At 34.7% G+C, this 25349-nt stretch overlaps 1 protein-coding gene and 2 long non-coding RNA genes across 4 annotated transcripts; 2 read left to right on the forward strand and 1 right to left on the reverse strand.

The window, feature by feature from the left end:
- Positions 1-1313: 1313 nt before the first annotated feature.
- LOC130641618 (uncharacterized) lies at positions 1314-3296 on the forward strand. Its single transcript, XR_008982482.1, has 2 exons — positions 1314-2971; positions 3141-3296. It is a non-coding gene; the product is annotated as an uncharacterized LOC130641618 (long non-coding RNA).
- A 5059-nt stretch (positions 3297-8355) lies between these two features.
- Positions 8356-11553, reverse strand: LOC130641617 (uncharacterized). The gene is made up of 3 exons (XR_008982481.1): positions 11108-11553; positions 8647-8772; positions 8356-8500 (listed from the first exon to the last, which is right to left on the reverse strand). It is a non-coding gene; the product is annotated as an uncharacterized LOC130641617 (long non-coding RNA).
- Positions 11554-16960: 5407 nt separating this feature from the next.
- LOC130641614 (uncharacterized) lies at positions 16961-21096 on the forward strand. 2 transcript variants are annotated; one of them, XM_057448490.1, is made up of 8 exons: positions 16961-16979; positions 17362-17449; positions 18357-18578; positions 18910-19142; positions 19287-19602; positions 19720-20000; positions 20121-20301; positions 20508-21096. In XM_057448490.1, the coding sequence occupies exons 2-8, from the start codon at positions 17392-17394 to the stop codon at positions 20732-20734; spliced, it is 1518 nt and encodes a 505-aa protein (XP_057304473.1). In that variant the 5' UTR covers positions 16961-16979; positions 17362-17391; the 3' UTR covers positions 20735-21096. The 2 variants fall into 2 exon arrangements, with proteins under 2 accessions (XP_057304473.1, XP_057304472.1); XM_057448489.1 differs by lacking the exon at positions 16961-16979 and adding an exon at positions 17017-17157.
- The last annotated feature ends 4253 nt before the right edge of the window (positions 21097-25349 follow it).

Raw genomic sequence — 25349 nt, forward strand, 5'->3', positions numbered from 1 at the left:
AAAAACAGTTACATTAATACATGTAGTCATGCTGTCGAGCATGGTGATACATACTAACTTTTTGTTGCCCTTCCCTGACCTCTTCCCAGGTTAACTTGTATTATGTTTCATAAGTACAACGTCGTCCGTAGCGAGGTTATAATAATACAACCTCGTCCCGGGTCTAGGTTGTACTTAAATTAACGTGAATTTTTTAAAAAATTTGCCTAAAAAGCAAAAATAGCCGAATACCAGTTGGCTGCAACAAAAGTTTTCAAATAGCTGGCTACACCCTTTACTTTAATAAAAACTTTGGCGAAGTCTAAAGTTTGTTAATTCAAGGAGACAACAGTTTCAATAAACCTGTAATACTTAGCTAGGGTTTTTAACTCACAATTAATTTTGTAACAACAAGCTTTATGATGTGTTTTTATTTGAAGTGACATTGAATTTTGTGAATTCCAAGCAAATGTCTATTGTTGTAAAACCATGAAAGTTATTGGTTCGTATCCAATCCATCTTTGAAGGTGGTAGTTCAAATGGAAGAACAACATGGTGTGCAGTAATTAGTTTCATACTGCAACAAACAATAATCCAAATCAATTCAAAATTTAAAATTCATACAGTTATACCCTTTTTCCGTCTCTTTGTGTGCAAAATTGCGGTGAACAGAATAAGCTCCATTAATCTACAAAAAAATCGAAGGTTCAATTCGATATCGGGGTATTTTAATTATTTTTAATTGCCATTAATAATAAGAACCGCCGTACGCTTTGTTACGCAATCTTTTGTAACCACATCATCAAGTTCTAACCATGCCAGTACCGATAAGTAACGATATGGATGAAATTCTTATTTATCTTTTGCAGCTTTTTTAAAATGGAAACAAATCAGAAATTTAAGCTCTTCGAATTTTCTATCGTGATTAATCAAAAGTTAATGGTTCGACAACGAAGATTTGAACAGTCAGATTTAAATAGTAAAGTTGTTGGGTTGGGTTTTGACAAGGTTTAAAATGTCCTCGTTATGACTTTTTTGACTTCTAAGGGCTTTGTTTTTACAACATCCTTACTATAAAAAACGGACAATATATCGATAATGTAGAATGGATATTATGTCCATATGCACTGGAATGAACGGGCTTCTAAATATTGATATATTGACCATATGTATAAAAAATGGATATAATGATGATTTTTTCAGGAGATCCAAGAATCCATATAATGTAGAGACCTGGTGACCATGTCAGGGCGGAGCGCATCGCTTCTGCGTCTATCCGCTGCACTGCAGGGCGCTCCGCGGTTTACGGACTACTGCATCCTTGTTCCCCACCCTCTACCCTGTTTTCAGACAAGGAATAACACTAAGATTTATTTATTTATGCCATCATCGGTATCTACAAACTTGCACTAGACAGCAGAGGCTGTAGCCAGGATACCCAGCTCAACCTTCCACAACATTTCATATTATAATTTATGGCTGGCCTAGTTATTTAAGCTTTCTTTTATAGAGAAAGAAAAAATGATTATAAGGGTGGTTTGAAGGGACAACGCTGGGTCTCCTGGCCAAATTTATGGCTAGACAGACTGAAAGCCTTTGGAGATGGCCAGCCAGTTAGGCGTGTACAAGAGTTATCTCACCTTCTTTTTTGCCTCCAGCGGTGAGTTAAGGGGCCATTAATTCATACTGTATATTTTACCGTGGTCACTCACAAACAGAGTTGTTTGCCATGGTATAGACAACCGCACCAAACTAAATTGCTTAAAAAGGATAACTATCATAACACAGGAACTCACAGTAGAGTACTAAACACAAAGTAAAAGGCTAAGAGTATAAAATATCAATTGTTTAATAACAATCTATGAAGTTTTCTATAATGGAGGATCATTTGAGACTTAATTAATCAGCATCAGATAGTTTGTTGGGAAAGGTTGCTGAATATTGTTTCATTATTTAAAAAAATGAACGCCGAGCGAATGTAGATTGAAGGTGGTTGTATATCTAGGTAGCTTGTGAGTGAAGTGCAGAAAAATTATATTTCGAGCTAAAAATGATTCCTTCCTGACCAATATAGTGAATTTCAAAAGGAATAATTGAAACAAGAACGTGTTGAAATTTCAATAAACACATTGAAAATGTGTATGTACTTTTCATGAAACAATCGCATAATGGTGCCATGGCGAAAATTTATCTCACGAAATTTAATTTCACTTTTCGAAATTCTTCTTCAATTCAATTCAATCTTGCAAAGTTTCTATGATTAAAGTAAGTAAGATATATTCTATCATCTGAATATATCTTCTCTCTGAAAAAGATCTAGCAAAATGGGAAAGTTGCTCCGTGAAAAATTTAAAAATAACAACAGCTAGCGAAAAGGACAACGACACCTTATTTCATGGGCAGAAGCAATGCATATAAGGACAAACAAGAAACAAAGAAGGCAGATAATAAAAGGAGAATTGAATTACATAGTATGTAAATCTGTGGAGACTCTGATAAAAATCATAAATGTTGAAAATTATATTGTATGGTAGTAAAACTTGAGAGCCAATATTGTTTATGTATAAAATAGAAGTAGAGGGTTTAAATTTTACAATTTTTAAAGTTTTTAAATTTTACAACGAATGCTTGATGCTGAAATATTTTGCTCAATGTGTTTTTATTTCTAAATATATACAGTATTAAGATATGGTTATTAGAATTAGGGAACATACTATATTTTTATCTCAAAATATACAGATTTTTTTGGCTTGATATTCAAAAACATTTTGTCTGTTGTTTTGAATTTTGGATAGTGAAACAAACTCCAATACATTTTTGTTGATACATGTTGTGTCATCATACTTTATTTTCTACTTTTTCATATTTGAAGGAACACATTCAATTAGCATTGGATTTATTGGCTACAATGCCGCCATCACAAAACAGTTCTCAACTATGGGTAGACTTCATGAAGTGTCATCCCAATGGATGGAAAATACCGGAATTGATGGTAAGTAGAATTGTTGTTACATTTCTTGACACTTCGTATATCACGATTTTACATTTATTGTGAAAACATTCGGATAGAGGTACTGTAGGGCTCAAAAAATAGTGGCAACAACGAAAATATTGTTACACAAAAATATCTCCCAATATATACTACATCGTATTTTTTAAAGGATTGTCGATGAAATTTAAAAGAGTTGTTCTGATTGAATTAGAGCTGTTGAAAAGATGTGAAGAAGAAGTCGGCATACTCAAAAAAGAAATGTCTAGCTACTTGCTTCCTTTTTGCTGCTTGAAGAAACTCTTTACGTTAAGATTTCAATCAAGAACTGCGATATTTTCGATTCTCACTTTTACCACACGCTTGTCCTATTCGTACGGAGATTAGAAGACAATGTGAAAGTGCGCGAAAAAACTATAAAAACCCAATTAAAATTAATGTGACGTGACGGGTCTCCATCTCCGAGACGGATCTTCATCGTTTATGTTCAAAACAGTTTTCTTCTTCTCCACCTCACTCACTCCACGCAGCATGTTCTATTGTTTGTAATCAATTTATATTATCAACTTGTGTCAAGTCATTAAAATATGTTTCTGAACTATAAAGGGAATAAAGAAATTGAGATTGTTCCAAAGTCTTTTAGCCCGCATTCATTTCATTCTACTTCAATCAAAACTATTAGCTGCATACTATTTCAACTATTTGTAGAATATATTTTTTTAACAAGTACTTATTTGCTTCTTATAATAATACAAGATGTATAGTATACGTAAAACTAGCTCACCTCATACGTGGCACTGTATTATATATATTCATTTGTGGAAATAAATTGAAATCAATCACAATGGGCTATCAAACAGAAAGTGAATGTTTCAAAATATCATTCCGGGCATGCTATGTAATATATTAAAAAGGATGGCCACAAGCTTGATCATATTTTTTTTGAAGTAATCACATAAAAAACTTTCTATATTAACAAAAAGTAATATATAAAGAAGTAGTAATCTTCTTGTGAAACATTCTGTGATGCCACAGATGCTAATGGTTTTGACTTTCGTAGTGCATGAGCATATTTTTTGAAAAAAATAATTATTTGAGGAAACTACAAAGAAAAATTGAGTTACTGTCAGTACATTTATATACATTATGAGAACCATCATAAAACCATTCAATAAACCTGAAAGTATAATTCATAACTTCAGTCTATGAAATACACAAACACATTTCATCAAGAAACTACAACTACAAACTACAATCGTTCAATATATATTAACAATTGTTTCACAAAAAAAACGGATTCTTCTATATTCGAAAGCATAACAGATTAATCCTTAACGAAGACGACGTGATACACGTTTGCCTAAAGTTCATTCCAGTATATGTTAACAAGTTTTAATGTTGTGAATCAAAAAAAGGTTTCGTTCAACCAAGAGATAATCGCTATATACAAAAGTATTCAGGCCTCAATTCATCGAAACAAGACAAGTAGAGTTCGTATATGTGATAATACATTAGACACAATTCATTTCCGGCCAAAATTAAGCGAAACGAGAGAAATCTGCAGGGCTTAACTGATAATGCCATAGACAAGTGCCGACTTCGGTGTTATGAAAGGCCCAATTCACCAAAACAACGGAACCTGCTATGTATGGATTGCTTCTAGAAACAGGACCATTTTCCTAAATTTTTTTTCAACGACCTAGCTCACCGAAACAATCAAATCTATTATGTACGGATTCCTTTTAGAAACAGGATCCTTTTTCTGAATGTTTACCAATGGCTCAATATACCGAAATAACCGAATCTGTGATGTATGAATTGCTTTTAGAAACAGAAGCTTTTTCGTGAATGCTTAACAATGGGCCAATCCACCGAAACAACTGAATCTGTGATGTATGGATTGCTTCTAGAAATAGGAGCTCTTTCCTGAATGATTATCAAAGGTCTAATTTGCGGAAATAACTGTATCTCTTACTTATCAGAGGCTCGATTTACCAACATAACCGAATGTGTTATGTATGGATTGCTTTTAAAATCGGGAATTCTCACCTGAATATTTTGTGAAGGCAATTTCGCAAATGTTAGCCAACTTTATGTGTATGGATTGCTCCTGACTTGCCAATTCTTTCCTAACTTTTTTGTTAAAGCCTTACAGATGTAAATTTCTTCCGCCCTTTAAGGAAATAAAAATCTCATATTAAAGTACCACATCAAATGCGGTTGATTAACAATTAATATTAAAAATCAAATAGAAGAATAATTTTAACAAAAGAGCTTTGGCTCTTTTGGGATAAGGCAGTTTAAAAGGGGATTAAACACAAGACAACGATAAACATTTGCGTAGATATTTACGCTCCATCTTATAATACAACCACTATGTATATAACACCAAATGTCAATAAGAAAACAAATTAATCAAGTTCAGAGAGCACAGAAAACGAATACAAAAAGTTGTATCCACAAGGTTCCAGCCCTGCTCAGTTTTATGGTGCCGCCAAGGTTCACAAGATACCACCTAATTCTACAGTAGCTGACGATTTACCATCACGACCCATCATATCGAATATCGGATCTGCTACTTACAACACATCAAACTACCTCGCGAAATCTTTAACACCGCTGACAAAGTCAACATATGCTACTGAAAGCTCTTTAGATTTTATATTATCATTGAAAGGAGAAAAGATACCTCATAATTACAAACTAGTACCTTTTGACGTCACTAGTTTATTCACCAACGTTCCGTTGGAAGAAAAGATAGACATAATATTGCAAAAGATATATGCTGAAAAAGTTATAGAAACAAAAATTAAGCGAGAGGAAATGAAACATCTATTAATCTCATGTACAAAACATGTACATTTCAGTTTTAACAACCAACTTATATTCAGGTAGATGGTGTAGCAATGGGCTCGCCTCTAGGACCAGTCCTAGCATATCTTCATGGTTGAGTTGGAGAATGAAATAGTCCCAAAATTAGAAAATTCAGTAAAATTTTGGAAGAAATATGTAGATGACACTGTTAATGAAAACCAGATAAACAATGTGCTGATCCCACTTAATAGTTACCATTCGAATATCCAGTGAACATATGAAGTTAAAAACGATAACTACATAGCCTTTCTTGATGTAAAGACACATCTATTTATCGAAAAGACACGAACACTGATATATAAATGCACTAGAATTTATCTGCATCACGCCCATGGAAAGTTGAAACGGTTAAATGGTTGGTGTTGAGAGCGTTTAATATATGCTCTTAATCACAAGATCTGAAATACCAACTAAATCACTTAAAAAATGTGTTTATAAAAAACTTATCCCGAAGCAGTTGTATCTAATGTAATTAATAACACACAGCGAAATTTCAACATTCAAAATGCCGACACTGTTTCTGAAGAAGACACCAATGAATCTCCAATAACACCTTTCATGGTTTTTATTCTGTCAAGTCTGGCTACGGGAAAATAAATAAGGTTAATTTCGTTTAAGAAAAGCGAATTAGAAAATAATGGTAACTGCTTAGTAAAGCGTCTAACACTTTTAAACAGTTTCTATCAGCCAATGTCAAGCCACGCATTGCTGATCAATGTAAAATGTTATGTTTGCTATTTTCTGTGAAATAGAACCAAGGATGAACACAACATGGTGTTGTGTACAAATATACTTGTCCGGTGGAATAGTGCGATGCTACATACATTGGTGAAACAGCCAGGAGGCTTAATGAAAGATAGACCACCAAAAACGCGATAAGAACTCTCACATCCTAAAACATTCAGTCATTGAGAATTACCAACTTGGTGAACATAAGAACTTCAGTATTTTGATAGATAATGTTCACCACTTTAAAAAGAAAAAAATAGCTGAGGCCATGTATATTTGTGATAACAGTCCCACGCTTAATGTACAGGGATTATCTGTTCCATTAAAATTGTTTTAAGATAAATATTATTTATAGTCAACAAGGGGAGGAGTGCATTTGTGCACCGCGCGGTGGACGTTACCCTCACCAACGGTATATAGTATATATACCTTTGGGTATGCCGTTATGTGTTATATGTTTCGTTAAGTATTGTTTTATACGTCCTCTGTGTATTGCGTAGTTGTTGAAAATTATATTTAAAAAAAACTTGTGAGAGAATTGTAACGATTTACGTTGATAATTGTCTTGTAGTAACAAGACGAAATATCCGTTAAAATAAAATAAAAAATGTCATCATCAATCAAACTTCTCGTATTTATTTTTATTGTGAAGTTATATACCGAATTAATATATAAGACTAATTAAGCAAGAACATATTTGTTAATATCGATCTGCTTGTGCTAAGGCACTTGCCATTGTATAACTGGATGTCAGTTGAGCTTGCTGCAATTTTTGGTTATATAAATTGGCAAAACAGTAACAGCTAGTGGATTTCAATAATCAGCTTCTTCACTAAAAAACAATTAATCTTTAAGAATCTTGCTATTAGATCACAGAAATGTTACACGAAAAAACTTTGAAAATGAATACAATTAATTTGGAAACTATGAATTTTAGGAAAAGTAATAGCAAACAGAGAAATATATCACCTAGCAGTCATAATATGTATTGTAAAGAAACAAATAACAACAACATGATCAACACTAACATTTTATTCCAATACATGGAAAAAGAGTTTGGCAGTACTTTTAAGCTCTATCATGTGTACAGGTAGTGGCATAAAAAGACACCTTAGTCATTAAAGTTACTGCAAAAAAACTTTCATAACAAAAGAACCATCCAGTATGTAAATTCTCTTACAATTCTGCCTCAAACCACTGATGGTGATTTATATTTAATGTGGTCTATGCTCAATGGATTTCAGGATGGACCAGGTTTCCAGTGTTTAGCTCCCATTGCTACAAAAATCTTTATGAAATGACAAACTAACTAGACAATGGGGGGACATTGAACTTATAATCTCAAGTAGAGGAGATGATTTAAACGCTCTACCGACAGAGCTGCACTAAATCCATCATCTTTTTAAGAACTTATGGGAACACGACCTTATATTTGCTGCAATGATTTCCACAACATAGCTTAGTACACCTTTTTTGCTTGACATGACATTCATACTCTTTTTAGAAAGATTGCAGTTCCCGAGCATTAACAAATGTAAAAATAACATTTTGCATTGATTATAATGTTTTGTTAGAAACAGCATCCATACTTTTACTAACAGCGCGTGAAACCGCCACAGCATTGACGCAATTCTTATATTGATTTTCACCACACAGTGTTCTGTTAAAGGCACATAAGACGTATATTGGTTCCATGGTTACAGAACTCTCATGCACACATTCGCTAAAATTTTCAAGAGGGGAAAGCAAATACACAGTTTGTGCTTGCTATCAACGACACAGTATCCATAAATTCGGCAGATTTTTTTAAAAAAATTATATTTGGCGCACTTTTTTACATGTGTTGTAAACGACTCAGCATCCATACATTTCTTAGATTGTTTTTCACTGATCATTCACTCGTTCGTTGTAATGTAATCAGTTTCTCCACTAAAAAACAAAACACAAAACAATAAAATATTGAAGCAATTCTCCGGAATTTGCAGACAATACATAGAGGTCTAATAGTACTCTAAAAGATGTGTTCACATATTTCTATTTGAGGAGTCTAAAGCAATAAAAAAGCAAGGACTTACATTTACATTGTATGGATCTTCGTTTAATATTATTCTTACGATTTTTCATATCAGTAATTGGCTGTCTGTTCTATATTACCAAAAATACAATTTAGCAAAGCAAAAAAATGAATGCCAAGATTTAACCTAAATATAACGTAAATATTTCTTAATAACCCTAGAAGGACACTGGTCTCTGCTTCATGTACAATAAAAATATAAAGTAAAAGAACGTTTTAGTCCAAAGTAAAAGTCTGCATAACTTTTTAAACAGTTGTGTGAAAGTTTAACAAACATTTAAGAAATTTCCTCAAATAATTATTTTTAACGTTGCAAAAATAAGAAATATAAAAACATTTATATATATGCAAATAGTAATGAATGGAAACATTTAAGAAGTTTCCTCAAATAATTATTTTTTAATGCTGGAAATATATAAATAAAAAAACCCATCTATTCATGCATGCAGATAGTAATGAATGGAAACTCGTTGTTCTTAATTGAAAAAATTTTTTTATATAGAAAAATCCTAGTTGGTACACATTGCATTTTTGCTGTTTTTTAGGCTTAATCAAAAAGAAAAACATTTATGTGGAGTATTTGTTCCACTAGTGCTATTGGCTTTATACCATAGGTTATAACTGTGTGCCGTTTTCATGAATACAAATAGGTCCAGAATCAATTTTTAAAAGCCAATTGCTCTTTTCAAGTACAAGTTTCATGAATTTCATAAAGTTTCTTCATTGACGGTATTTTTTGGGCTTGGTGACTTGTTGATTATATTTTCAGCCTGAACACATATGTATTGGTTTTGACGCACAATCAAACACTTGCAACACTGACACTGGTCCATTGTGGCCAAAAAGTAGCGATGTATGTCACTCACTAACTGCAATGCTTGTTGATTCTTTTTTCCTTACTTATAACAATATAGAACCACTGAATTATGTTTCACATGAATTAAATTCCATGTGGACTATTTTTTTTTGTGGATGCCACATCGTCTGTAATTAGTTTGCAGATATTTTTTGAGCTGATTAATTAATGTGAATAACTGTTTTTTGTAGACAGACTTAGTTCAAATATCTCAAGTGGACTTAATTTGACAATTTTTTTAAACAACAATACCATGAATTTTACCCATGCTAAACATAATTCACGGAATACAAACACTGTGATCAGTAGGAAACGCATGTTTGGCCAATGTAGCTTTGATACACAAAGAAATATTGACATAAATTCTGTATTTTTTCTTAAAAAAAACAAAAAAATGTTCCCTGATTTTTAAAATGTATGTTGGGTTTATAGTTAACGGACTAGTTTTTATGTGTCTTGAGCCATCGTGACAACGTTTTGCAAAATAGAAAATGTTTGGTGGCTAATCCTGCTGGAAAAGGTTTTAATATGGTGTAGTTATTTCGTGCTTTTTTCACCGCTACTTGTGAGATTTTAAAATATATGTTCAGGTAGGGGGTACAGTACATCTGAATAAAGCACTCCGCCATGATGTGTGACGGTTTAAGTGATCCAACTGGCATTCAATGTCTTATAAATAACTCAATTTTATTTGAATCGCACTTGCAGAAAACTTCTTTCTATAACAACTCAACAGAGTTTTAGTATAACGTATATCTGCACTAATCACTAGATGAATGGCAGGGTTTAACTGCATTTAACGCTCAAACTGTCGTTTAACATAGATATTGAGGTCAACATACCCATACTCATCGAAAAGGATTGGAATGAGTACTATTACAGGGAGCTGTTACAATTCAGGCATGAGCCATCTAACGAAGTGGACGGAAATGCAATAGCAATAATAAGAACTGATTCTTTACAAAACGAAAGCATTGTTGTACACATGCCACAAAACATATCAAAAATATTTTTCATGTTCTTGAAAGTCTCGAACACTTCGATTACAGCTTAGGTTTGTGGAAAGAGAGTTAATCGTGGAGGTGGATATGGTCTGGAAATACCAGTTGTGTATAGGTTTTATGGACAAGAAAAATTGATTGACTGGTTTGCGAAGAAGATTGAGACTGTAAAAGCAGACATTTCCTGTAAAGTTTTAAAGTGTTTAAAATAGATATTTTAAAATTAAATGCTTATCTCTAATTTTTTAGATTGTACGCTAATTGGAGAGAAAAAAAGCCTATAGTTGCCATTTCGTGCAAAAAAATTTGTCCGCTCGAGTGTCCGTTAATTAAGTGTCCGCTAATTGAAGAGAATACTGTATACATTTATTTTCAGCAGCGTTTTAAGCTCTACTCAATAAAGGCGACGGGGAAACACGGGGAAAATATTTTTTTTGTGTATTCACTAAGTAGATTTTTCTGCGGGCCTTATCGACTAGTGTAGGTGCTTACACGATTTCAACTGAGTTAACTATTTTTACTCGCTAAACGACAAAATTACAAGACGAAATTTAAGCAACAAATTACACATGTAAGATGACATAAAATATAATATAAACACTTACTAGATATATAGTGGCGTAAGCCAAGCCAACTACATGTGAGAGAAAACAACTAAAACAGATGCTGAGATACAGGACAACTCCTGTGATGTATGAAAGAAAAATTTCACTCAACAGCAAATTTAATACAAAAATGTATGTTCGACTCTGTCATTACATGTTGAAGACTGAATGCGCAGAAAAAAGATGTGCAAGATGTGCAGAAAATTTAACTAAAAATAGTACCAAAATTACAATTATTCTCTTTACATAATTAACACGGGACAATACATCACAACACAAAACTAACAAAATGCATCTTGTTCTCCACCGCAGAGCGAACTCTACAGCAGAGCACATACGCGACACCACAAGGACAATACAAATGACGTATCAAAATAAATGTCAATACGGCCGGAAATTCATGTAGGCTGTTGTTTTGTGAGCTACTTTACGTATCCGCACCCTAAATTATCACATTTATGTTATCTTAAAATAACTCGAGTTATCTTACAATCAAGACATTTATGTGAATATACACGCATTCCGAAATCACATTAATAGAGTTATCTTAAGATAGCACTTGTTATCTTAAAATAACTTTATTAATGTGACTTTTGAATGCCGTAGGGCTGAGCCGAAACCTAACCATCGCGCTATCGCAATTAAAAAAAGTTTTAAAATTAAAAACTTTAATTTAGAGTTGAAAACTCTAATTTAGTATTTTTAGAAAAAACAACTTTTCTTTTTTATTTCCAGATCTCCTTCCTGGTTATTTCTTGAAGTTGGATATGTCAGGTTAACAATAACAAATTTTGAAGAGGTTTTTCTGTTTGTGTAAAATCTTTCTGACGCTATACGTTAATTATTTACTAAGGGTAATCAATTTCATTGTAGCGCGCTCTCAAAATGAGCCCTAAAAGAAAGCCAGCCCTTAGCAAAAAATGGCTATAAATATTTCATAAGTTATTAAATGTTTCAATCCAAATATTAAATTATTACAGTTCTTGACATTCCTTTACATTTCGAGGAACGTGTGCGCGGGGTTGATGATGGGCTATGTTACGGTAATCCCCTAAAAATAAGTTAATAAAAAGGGAGAAGAAAAACGCGAATGGTCTGAAAAAGATCCTGAATCTAAACATAGATCTTGATAAGCGTAGGTCTCTTTTAATGTGTTTCTTTGTGAACTAAAAAATCTCACTATAGGAGTCTCAAAGGCTCTTTATAGGAGAACAGAGGTTTCTACTGTTACATGTATGTTAGCAATTTATTATGGATAAATATGCCTCAGGGTAAGATATCAAAGTTTCCAATAATCTGTTAGGTTTACTGAATTTTGTTTGATCTGACCTACATACTAACTATGAGTATAGCCTAACGCAACTATGACATCATAACCATTGAAACTTTAAATTGCTTCTAGTCAACATTAGAGTAAAAATAAATAATAAAAACATGTCTGTCATGTCACATCATACTTCATTTTAAGTGAAGAAAATAAAAAAAAAGTTTGACCTTTGTTTCCCATTACCGCGAACGTTTGTCTGTTTTATAAAAATAATGTTTTGAGTAAAAAATTTTGGAATGAATTTCTCTACAAATTGTCATTTTGCTCGATATTCAGCAAATTATAAAGTGTAACCTTTCTGGAGTATGGCATTGAAAAATAGGTGCAACTTACACTCGTTTTTCCGTAGTATATTTCGTGCACATTAACCAATCACAGAAAAACTTAACCACATAAGAATATAAAAACCATTTCTGTTAAGGTGGATTTCCACTTAAAATCAAACAAATCGGAAAAAAGCAATAAAAATACTGAAATTTGATTAAATATCTGCTAATTATTTTGTTTTTAAAATTTTTTGTTCCTGAAAGTTGACTGGCTTTAAACCTTTCTGCTTTCTTAGCATTGAAATAAGCCACTCCGCCGCTATTCCTTTGCAGGCTTAATTTTGTTTTAAAAAGATTTAATCTTTGACGTCAGTTAACTAGAGAATTGATATTAAAACTGGCTGAACTGACTTGAACAACGCTCAATCAATAGTCATGACTATGCCAAACCTACAATCTTAGGCAACGTTTTTGGTTATAAAATATGGTGTAGGTAGGACCAGCTCATACACGTTGTTAACATTTCTGAAAGTACTGAGAGAAAAAGATATTTTTATTTTCCCATTTTTTGCTAAAATTGACCCAGTCCCAAGTCATTTAACGTACAAAACGCCTCAGATTATTCTGGGGCCTGTTAACAATACAGTTGATAACTCCAGCATTCATTTTATCAAATCACTTTCTCGAGTCTCTTGAACTTTACTGTTTTTTTTACTGTTAATACTTCATGGAGAAAGACATAAACAGAAAAATAACTGATACAAATATAATCTGATTTCTAACATATATACATTGTGCTTTTAAACAATTTTGGCAGAGCTACATATCAGTCCAGAACCTTTAGGACTGTGAAATATTTCTGCCAAGTAATTGTAAAAAATGTTTAGTAAAATAAAAAAAATAATAAACCTATGTAAATAAGCAAAATAGAAAGAAAATAAAACACTTCAACACTACAAAACAAAAGTAAGTTCAAATAAAAAAGATATCGTTCTAAATTTTAAACACTTTCTAGACAAAACAGTGATTTTATATATGTCCTTTTTGTTTTTCGACCAATAACAGCCTTGACAAATTGTGCACTTAATAAGGTTCAGCATAATTAACGTAATATATATCTATGATATCTCCAAAATTACATAAGATGTAAACTACTTTTATTAAAACGCTTAAAAACGTATTTGTCCGAATCATGCTACTAGACACAAAAAGTTATTAAACAAAACAAAGAAGCACGACATTTTATAGTTTGTTACCACTTGCTATTTTAATATAACGCAGTAAAAAAAAGGAGGTAATTCAGCACGGCTTTTATCTCATTTTCTTTTCCGCTTCCCTTCCACCCTCTCATTAGCGCTCAGGCTGTCAAATAGTATAACGCTTTCTAAACGAAGTATAATACAGCTAGTTATTTATATACTAGTTTATACTTCATGCATTTTTAGCACAAAGTGTAGATTATGAACGATTAGTTAGTGCAACACTCCAGTTCTATAAAACATCGCCTAAAAATATTCTAATGAGATTCTATTTCGTCGGAATTTTTTTTTATACGCCGGTTTTTACAACGGGAAATGTAATTGTTTTGTTATGAATTGGTGTATTGGTATTATTTTGTTTTAATCTGCAACATTTTTTAAAAAATTAGGGTGATAAGAATGCACGAAAAAAACTTCGATATTTCGACTTACAAGAACACCGTCAAGGAATATTAGAGCCAGTATTAAACACTGCAGGACCTCTGAAGCAAGTTATATATATCCTAACATGGGGAGCAATGATTAGTGCATATTATAGTATCAGGATACGAAATTGTAGGAATCCCGCAATCCCCCCTTGCCTCTGCATTCCACCACGCCACACGCATATCGATGTTAAAAATTCCCAATTAGAAATATTGTCGTCCCAAAGTTTACAAAATTAAAGATAATCTTTGAAGCTCAAAAATAAACAACTTAGCTTTGGTCTAATTTAGGTAACGCAGTAGTGTTCATCTTATTGGCGTATAGATATTTGAAAATATAAAAAATCAAACAAAAACAATAGGGATAATACTAATGATTTGTCAAACTACAGAGTACCACTGTTTATTCAACATGCTGTCGTCGAGTGTTTATTGTAGCCTCTTTGCAACGGTTGTTGGTTTTCGACTAGTGACTTACACGAAAGTCAAGCTAATGGCGGGGGAAAATGTATGATCACTGAGGACAAAAACAACAAACTTAAATCATCTTAAATATCACACTGGACATCCAAATACAAATGACAGAAAAGTCCCATATATAGCTTTATTACCCAGGTAAAGGGCGGCATGTCATTGGTTACAACTTACGTCATAGCGGGCAATAGCAACCGTGTTTAAAGTTTTAATAATCCATATAACAACGTATTACTATTATTGTATTACCGAATACTACAAGGTATTACAGTATATTACTGAATACTACAAGGTATTACAGTGTATTACCGAATACTACAAGGCATTGCAGTATATTACTGAATACTACAAGGTATTACAGTGTATTACTGAATACTACAAGGTATTACAGTGTATCACCGAATACTACAAGGCATTACAGTATATTACCGAATACTACAAGGTATTACAGTGTATTACTAAATACTACAAAGTATTACTGAATACTACAAAGTATTACAGTGTATTACTGAATACTACAAGGTATTACAGTGTATTACCGAATACTACAAGGTATTACAGTATATTACTGAATACTACAAGGTATTACAGTGTATTACCGAATACTACAAGGCATTACAGTATATTACTGAATACTACAAGGGATTACAGTGTATTACTGAATGCTACAAGGTATTACAGTGTGTTACTGAATACTACAAGGTATTACAGTGTATTACCGAATACTACAAAATATTACAGTATATTACTAAGCATTACAGTGTATTACTGAATACTACAAGGTATTACAGTGTATTCCCGAATACTACAAGGTATTACAGTGTATTACTAAATACTACAAGGTATTACAGGGTATTACTGAATACTACAAGGTATTACAGTGTATTACTGGATACTACAAAGTAATACGGCATATTACTAAGTACTACAGTGTATTACTGTATATTACAAAGATATTACATTAGGCAGTAGTATGTATTAACAACATCACGACGTTGATAAATTGTTTAACGTCGCGTGTCGGATGCAGTTGAGCTGTCGTGAGGAAAGGAATACGACAATGTCGGGTAAAGGTGAGGTTGTGTTAGAGGTTCAAGTATACGACATATTCACAGACTATATGGATCCTTCCATGAAGTGCTTCCCGTCATGCTTGTTATCGTTTCTATGGTTACAATAGAAAATACCCAGGCCTGTGCAGTTGTCATTTTTGCAGATATCAATGATTGTATGATTAACCAAGTAACCACTGTATTTACGAACTTAACACCAAACAAGTGAAATATAGCTAATCGTATATATAAACGTTGATTGCGTTGGTAACAGACAGAAGGGAAGTGTGCAACAATAGCAACACAAGACAAAGTGCGCAGCAAATGCAGCACAAGACAATAACACTAGCTAATGATTATAATATTCAACAAGTACGGTCAGAGTATTTTCAAGTATATCAAATAAATTTAATGGGTGCTTCAGAATTTAATGGGTGCTTCAGGTAGCACTAAATTCTTCTTAAAGAGGAAACTTCTTTCTCCCCAATCGATTCCTTCGCTGGAGATGAATGCGTGCTGCATGCCAGTGGTCGGTCGAGTAAAATTGATGTGATAGGACGGTCGGTTGAGAATCATAGAAATGTCTACTTACGCGCGCGCGGTTTGTGGTGGCTTTGATTTTGATATTCGCGCCCCTTTCAACTTTTCGTTACCACCATGACAGAACGCAGCCCATACCAAATCACACATTTCTACGAATGTGTGAAATAGGTCCTATTTTTCTCTTACTGATAATCTGACGGTATCCAGTGGTCAAAAAAAAAAAAAAAAAAACAATTATTAAAAACAAGATTAGATTAATTATGAATTAGACCATGTTGTGTTATTCAATGTTGATAGTGCGCATGCGCAGTTGAATTGTGTTGAATTTCGGTAGTAACAGTAACATAGAAAACACACTCTGCATTGCAGTTCTAAAAGCGATTTCCATGGTGAACATTTGAAAGATGAATCAGAGAAAATTTGCATATGAAGCTGGCCACTCGCAAACGAGTTAAAAAATTAATAGTTTATTTATGACCCATATAGAAGGGCTGGGAAAGTGAATTCGCAAATTATTAAGAAAAATGTGAGTCATTTGATAACTTTTTCGAATTATAGTTGTTTAAATAGGTTTTTTGAAAAGATCTGTATAAGATTAATTGCCGGTGAAGTGAGCAAAATTTCGAACTAAAATATGTAGTTTATGCTTCATAAATAAATACAAAAAAGAAGAAAATAAAAGAAGAAAAATATTACTGAAAGGTGTATGTATTAAACTTGAAATTTCTTTAAAAAGTTATAAATTTTTAATTCATAATTATATGATATATTGAAGTTTTTTCATTTTATCTTCAATAAAACATTCATAATGAAGAAGTGAAAATTTAGATATATTTAACATCTAAAGTTTTCTTGCGTTCTAAAGAAGAAGCAGTTGTATTTTTTTCACGAAGTTTTTTGTTGTCTAGAAATTCATCTAAAAATTCATCATTAAAATAATGATGTTTTTTGCATTGTTGTTAGCTTTCACTAGCTGGGATTTTACAGCAGCGACAGGTAGGTAAAATTTCTGCATTAATCTCTATCCTGGTTTAATTTCTAACTTTTTACTTTTAATTCTTACAACTCCCAAGACAGTGTTTACATAAATTGCCTCAGTTATCTCGTTTAGCATTGGGCTTTAATAAACAAACAATCCATTTGATCGAGGTCAAGTTAAAACCTTTTGTTTTGATAAGAAAGAGATTTTTTAAATCACACGTTTTGTAAGAATAGTTTTAAGAATAGTTCTTGACACAAAAGTGCCTTAAATCCAGCAGCAGTAAAAACAAAAATATATGAAGTATTACTTACTTTAAAGCAATGTATTTATTGTCCAATCCTTTCCAATCCTTTTAATATCTGAAAGGGTTTCCAAATTCAAAACTTCTTCATTTAACTTAGCTAGCATACATTTGCTTCGATTTATTCTATCCACTTGAGCTGATTCCTGGAATTGGACCTGACCCAGCTAAACTATGTTGAAAATGAAACATCCACTTGTCGTCCATGTAACCATACCCGTGGTCGTTTTAGGCGTTTAAACTTAAAAACCCACGGACGTTTTAGGCGTTTTTTCTTCCCATATCAAAATTTCATTCATTGGAACTTGAAAACCCGCGGACGTTTTAGGCGAATCGACATTTTTGCCTAAGATCGCCCCGGGTTTGTTTTTGAGTAAATTATCAATGATAAAAAAATTGATAAAACGCCGCATCGTCATGATGTCGAAATGAGCGGGATGCCAAAAACAAATTAACAAAAATAATTCTTTTATGGATTATTCTATCTATAGAATGTTTTTTCTACGGCCACAAAATTAGGCTTAGGCAATTGCCTAGGCTGCCTAACCCTAGATCCGCCCCTGTTTGGTGCGTTATATATTATTTAAATACTGAATAATTTTATACTTATAAAATTCTAGGTAACTGCTCCGTAAAATTTGAACAATGTCCCCAAACGATGAAAGTGAATTGGTGGAATATTCCACCATATGCCTACAAGAAGAAACCCGTTGACATCAAAGTTACTGGCATTTTTAAAACGATTGTTGAGAAACTTGTGAGGGACTGCTGTGGCTCGTGTGTTGAATTTGATTACAACACAGAAGCAGCAAGTAATTCAGAAATCCTGAAATCTCAAATTGGTAAATACTTTTTTTCTTCTTCTTTCACCACCTTTTAATTTTCATCATATATAACAGAGCTTACTCTCAAAATCCCCGGGTCCGAGTTTATATTAATTTATTTCAGTTTAACTTCTTTAGACGCTTTTAGCATGCTTAACTCTTATTAACACACAATACAAGTTTTTATTGGCCTTTTCAATAAGTGTTCAGAGCACCTAGGTTTTCTTCAGTCATTTAAATTTTTTATATTGTCTTACTAATCGTATTTTTTGCATGTGTATAAACAAGAACCTTTTTAATTTTACTGCAGCTTATTGTGAAAGGAATTTTTACGCAATTTATTAATTAGGTGAAAATCAATCAGTTCTGGCTTTCCCAATCTATGGTTCTATGACAAATGTGAAGTTTCAAAACCAGCCATACTTCCCAGTGGTTGAGTCACCAGGCGTCATTTATATTCAAGGCACAGCCGACTCAAGTAATGCTGCCACTGCGGTCATGGAAGCTGTGTTACAGGGCTGGCCTGTTCTTGTTCTCACTTTGATTATGGCTGCCTTGTCTGGTATTGTCATGTGGGCACTGGTAATCATATTACGTCAAGTTTGAGAAATATCATATTTTAGCAAGATTTGATGTATTAAAAACGATTGAGTAAATGAATAAGTGCCTAATCTAAAACAATTTATTATACATTCGATATATATTATTATATTATTTTTATATTAGGACTCCTACTGGAACCCAGATCAATTTCCTAGCTCATTCTTTCATGGAGCTTGGGAAGGATTTTGGTGGGCTTTTGTTTCCATGACAACTGTTGGTTATGGAGATCGTGCTCCGAAATCTTTCATTGCAAGAATTTTCGCATTCTTCTGGGTTTTGGTTGGGTTGGTAATTATCTCCATTTTTACTGCTACTGTGACTACGTCACTCACTGCTTTATCGCTCAGCAATGACATTACGTTGTACGGTAGCACAATTGTTGCATTGGAAAACACAGAGGAACAAAGATACGGTGTCCGGAATAATGCCCAAGTTAAAGGTACTATGTGAGGATTTCTTGCTTTAAAAAATTCTATACAAGTTCAATTTAAACCCCTCAAAAAAGACACAGGTTTCTCTACTTGGGCAATATAATTATATTTGTACCTTTTTCTAGTAAGAAAAACTGTCAAAGATTTTGCAGACGCTATTATCAATGACGCGGAAATTACTGGTGGATTGATTGATAGTTACGTAGCTGGTTACGAAAAAGAGCAGTTGTCTGAAGACAAAGGTTTGAGAGTGGGTACAGTTTTCGACCATCAATTTGCTTATGGCTTTGTGATTAGCAACAAGTTAGCAGAAAATGCTGATATTGAGAGATGTTTAAGAAGACAATTGAGCACACTTGAAAGTTGGATCACAGATCAAATTCAAAGTCAAATGACAGCATTACCAGTACGCTAAATTTACTCTACAATTACTTTTTTACTCAGCTAAATGTAATCCACAAGTCCTTTTAAGGAGTTAAATTTGCGTTCTAAATTTCTAGCTGTTGTTTACTATCTGTAACTATAGGAACCAGAAAAGAGTGCCGCTGAAGAAAAATCTTCCAACTTATTTGATCCAAAGAGTGAAGTGTTTCAGAATGCCGTCTTTACATGTTTGGGTTTGATTGGCTTTCTTACTGTCTGTGGCATTTTATGGGAATATGTCTACTGGCGACCAAAACAAAAAAGAGAACAGCCAGAGAAAGCTGGTATGTAGTAGCGTAAATAAATCTTTATTGTTGACCTGCTGCGAAAATTATGTAAGAAATCAAACTAGACGCAAGCACTTTTGCTTTCTTTACAATACGATTTCTTTGTCTATACTAGTTGGCAGTGTTTTCTTCATTGTGATATCAATAAAAATAAAAATTTCGATAAAAGTTTCTTCTTTAACAATACCAACTTTTGATTTTAGACCCAGGCCGTGTTGTTACACCCCATACGTCTTTTGAAGAGCTTGTGGCAGCACAATGTCAAGAGCTAGAAGATGCTATGATCACAGAAGTCATGGCCTTCTACAAAGCTTTTAACCGCAAGCTAGAAGACATCCGTAAAAGACATTTACGCGATGATAAATTGGGTATTGATAAAAAGGACCCAGAAATTCTAGATTTAAGAGATCCGGAAACAATGAAGATGTAAAACGCACTTTGTTTACAATTTTTTTTCCTAAAAGACATTTTATCTAGACGAGATGTACAATTCTATGTACGTGGACCGTAGGGATGAGGATCTATTTCCATTCCTAAACCAACAGATCTGAACCATTGCGTTTTTTTCTTTTCACCTCATGATTTTGTTAATGTTTTTTTCTTTTTATTTAAGAATGCATATTTCTGAATTGTGTTATTAACGATGTAAATAGGTGGCACGATTTGTTGTACGAACATTTCATGTTGCATGTCCATATTATATAATATTTAATTCACGAGAGGTTATTATGATGCAATTAGCTGCAATTTTGTACATGAAAAAAAATTATTAAAAAAATGCACTTCCACTGACATCATCTGTGTTTTTTTCATGTTTTATTGAAACAGTGAGCGTATTGGAGTTTAAAACCATAGGAGTTCTGTTGCGGCGGGTTTAAAGAAGTGATTTTATAAGCCCTGTGGCTTATAAAGAAATGAGTGAGGAACAATCAAAAGAAGAAAGGGTAAAACCAGTGAAGCATCCGGGTAGAGTGGCCCAAGGTCACAAGCTGGCCGCACTGATGAAGAAGAGGAAGGAAGATATGAAACAACAACAGGGTGTTGTTGTTACTCCAGTCAAAACCTCTTCTGAGTCAGGCAGTGGATATATATATGGTGCTGGAGGTCTTATTACCCTCGCCTGTATTGGAGGTGTCCTATATTTTATTGGTAAAAAATCCGCCGGTACCCAGCAGATTGCACCAGCGGTTCAGCAAAAATCTCAAACACAGCCAGATATTTTTCGTATGAAATAGAATAATATAAATGAGCAGCAAAGAATATCAGAAGGAAGTTGTTGATAGTCTATGGGAGTCCGTGAGATTAGTATCATATACCATCGTAATGGCATTAGGTGCCAAAAAGGCACTGGGTGTTTCTAGGCCAGGTGCGAAGATGGACATGGAAGATGGTATAAAACTAGCTGGATATATGACGGGGCGATCCTATTCGATGATTATGCGATAAAGCAGGGTTGGTACAAGCGTTCGATGATGCCACCAAAATAAAATTTTTAAAGTTTTTGTTGTATAACATGATAGTTATAGAACCCCATACAGCTATACTTACAGGCCCCACAAGCTGTGGCAAAACTAAGCGTGTGCTCGACCTTCTCGAGAATAAGTACAGGGGCCACTTTCATAATATCCTATGCCCAACAATTCGATGGAACACGGCGTATTTAGGGAGATCCTTGCTTTGGAAGGATGACTATGTTTTTTTGATAGAGCCCCAGGATCAACTATTTGAATGGATTGAACGATTATCAAATGTCCACGCCGGTGAGAGCACACTCTTCATAGTTGATGACATGACCGCGGATGAATCCATGGATAAAAAACGCCAGAGCCTGCTTGAATTAGCCATTAGCGGGAGGCACAGGAAGCATTCGTTATGGCTGTTGACTCAGAGTTATACCGCAATTCCAAAAAACCTGAGGAGACAGAAGAAACAGTTGTTCATGTGGTACCCGCACGAAAGGAGTGACATGAAATTGGTGGATGAAGAGGCAAACATAATTAACGACTGGGAAGCGATCAAGAATCAGTTGAAAAAATCCAAACATGCCTGTTTGTATATTAGACTGGACCATCCCAGAGCCTGGAGTATATTAGAATAAATATGTCATACATACATTAATTAGAAGAGCAACTGGATGCCTGCCACCAAGAAATAGATAGGATACCACATTTGGAGCGGAGCCTTGAGGCTCTTGATGAAGATCTTCGCGATGTACTGGAAAGGGTCAGGTATCAGAGGAACACCATGTATTTTTTCATATTAATGTCAACTGTTCTAATGACATACAACCTGGTTGGAATATAATTGGGAAAGTTATATATTGACCGTTTCAAAATATTTCAATATATAATTAAGCGTTAAAGAAAAATGGAAAAGTACGTACAGAGTCAGCAATTTACAAAGTATTACGATGTGACGGTACCGGTTCTGCGATGCTGTATCAATGCAGGGTCCACTACCGGTTATTGTTCACAGTGTTTGGAGAATTTTAGATATCGAAATGACTACTACTGGGAGGGTTTTATACACCCGGATGATGATGAGCTTTTAGATAGAGTGCAATCAGGAGAGAAGCCTTGAGGCGACAATTGCGTGTAAGGAGGAGGATGAAGTGCTCGAATACGATATTGAGGATCGCAGGGGTCTGCATATTGTATCAGCGAACGTTAACGAGTGGGGGGTAATTTGCTATGAAATCATAAAGGATAAGGACCCAAAGCTCTCGGATCTGGCAGACTTGGAGAAAATTGGTAAGATATTAAAAATTCAAATTGAGGATAGGCGCTTAGTCGATATCGATGACATTGATAACGAGCCAAATGTTATGGCTGTCCATTCTACATCCTACGTTCTTATGATTATACCGGCCTTCATCCGATTGACTCCAGCGATGGTGATGACTCCGACGATGATTAAAGGGATCTTGCTCGGGTAAGTATTAACGTGAACCACAGGTTCACGTTAACTGCCACAAAAAATTACACCCACAAGTGGCAACTGAGCAAGTCCCCCGGTACGGGGGAACCGGTGAAACGGTCATCCTAATCGAGAAATTTACCATTCCTTAACATACTCCGGAGGTAGTTCAACATCCTCTGGTATTAGCATGAGTTCTTCAGAGACGAAGCAACGATCAGGCCTGTCTTTTAAATAGTACAGCGGGCGTGTACCAGTCACAATACGATCGAGTCTATACGACTTTTTGCTCCACCAAGTATCGGTCACGCGTCTTTTAGCATCACCATGCTCTTCACCGGGTTGCAGCAAGTACAAGTATAAGCCATCATCAGGCAAATGCTTTTCTTCAAGATGGCCATCGCTTTTCATAAGCGAGACTTCATCGAGCTTGATGGCTTTCGAAGGTTTCATGTCGATCATGACGGTCTTGGTATTATTCATGCTTTTGACGATAGTGTACAAGTGTTTGACCCATGTGGTACTAGTTTCGTTAGAGGCAAGCTCTTGCGCGTCTTGGGTTTTAAAGAGTCTCTCGGCGAGTACTTTGTTGTAGCTTTCGATAAATGCCGTGAAGGTATGATGGTACCGGGTGGTAGCCCGTTTAATCTCGACACCCTCGCCTTCTAAAAGCTTTGTCACGTCCAATTTGAACTCTGACCCATTATCGCATTGGAATTGTTGAGGATAGCGGAGAGGTCCGGCCTTGTTAATATCCCTGAGCATATCAGCGACTTCGCTAGCTTTCTTTGTACGTAGTGGTCTTGCCACTTTGTAGCGCGAAGCTACATCGATGCCTGTGAGGATGTATTTATAGGTGTTTCCATATAATTTATCATGTGGCATGTATAAGAGATCAAACTGGTGCATCTCCTTGGGTCTCGTTATGGTGAAATGAGGGTAATTGATACGCTTTGGCCCTCGAATATGCCTGAGCCAGAGCAACTGACGACTCAGCCAGTGCATAACTCTCTTTTTTGAGAGGCCAGAGTTTTCAGCGAGCAGTTTGTTCGCTTTCCGTCCAGTCCAGAGATTTTCTGGAGAATAGTAGATTTGACTTAGCTTTTCAGCTTTCTCCCCGGTAATGATATGTGCTTTTGTTTTCGACATATAACATATATCTATGCCCATTTGTAAGCCGCAAGGCCGAGCAAGGCCAACGATCCCACTGTAAAAGCGAATTCACCGTCTTTTTGACCTTTGCTAGGTGTGTAAAAATCTGAGAGCTTTGGGGCCTTTTCTATGGTTGCAATGAAATACTCCCGCATTTCCTCGTTGAGCTCCTTGAGACTCTCCCCAGCTTGCCTTTGTTCCTTCCTTCTCTTATTGTATGCATCAATCTTCGCTTGCCTATCCCTTACCCATTGGGCTTGGGCAGCTTGAAGCTTTTCAACCGCTAAATCATGACGTTTTCTTTCTTCCTCGCCGTGCCCACTGAGTTTGCTGAACAAAAAATTTTACCCACGGAAAGCCAGAGCATTGATCAATGCTCCTCCAGCAAGAACTGCTATAGTTGCCATTTATTTTGTAGACCCAAGGCCTTCCAAAACAAATTTTGATCTCTTAATATTCTACACTGTGGAACCTGCTATCCGGGATGTTTAATTACGCGTCTTGGATAAGGAAAACGTAGCACCTAATATCTCCATTGCCATTCGCTTTTTTTCGTCATGTGCAGGGTTATACCGTCCGATAACCTTTGCAGAGGCCGCCCACTACCATGTAGGCCCCGATCAGGTGTTGCCCTGAAATCAATGAATAGCGCATAGCGCTCGGTGAAAAATTGACCTATGGTCACTTCACTATAATGGCACCCAAATAATTCAACGATCTGCTACAAATGATCTCGAGGGAGCATAGCATGTGAATACAGCTCATTGGGCTCACCCTCCACTGTGACAGAAATCTTCTCGATTTTGGGATTGTAGAATTGCTCATTGACACCTGCATAAGCCTTGGATACTCCAGAATCGACGAATAATAGTAATATACCCACCAATGATTTAGCAGGGGTATCGACTTGGAGATTGTAGGATGTATCACTTTTCTTCATAGTCACCACTTTACTCCTCAATACTCGTTCGTATGGT

The sequence above is a fragment of the Hydractinia symbiolongicarpus genome, chromosome 4 (genome assembly GCF_029227915.1).
Source record: "Hydractinia symbiolongicarpus strain clone_291-10 chromosome 4, HSymV2.1, whole genome shotgun sequence".
In the NCBI taxonomy this organism is placed as follows: domain Eukaryota; kingdom Metazoa; phylum Cnidaria; class Hydrozoa; order Anthoathecata; family Hydractiniidae; genus Hydractinia; species Hydractinia symbiolongicarpus.

Bases quoted from the DNA above. Each gene is read 5' to 3' on its own strand.
- LOC130641614 (XM_057448490.1), top strand. From the start codon at position 17,392: ATGATGTTTTTTGCATTGTTGTTAGCTTTCACTAGCTGGGATTTTACA. The intron at 18,579-18,909 runs GTAAATACTTTT...TTTATTAATTAG, and splicing joins AATCCTGAAATCTCAAATTG to GTGAAAATCAATCAGTTCTG. The intron at 20,001-20,120 runs GTACGCTAAATT...CTGTAACTATAG, and splicing joins GTCAAATGACAGCATTACCA to GAACCAGAAAAGAGTGCCGC.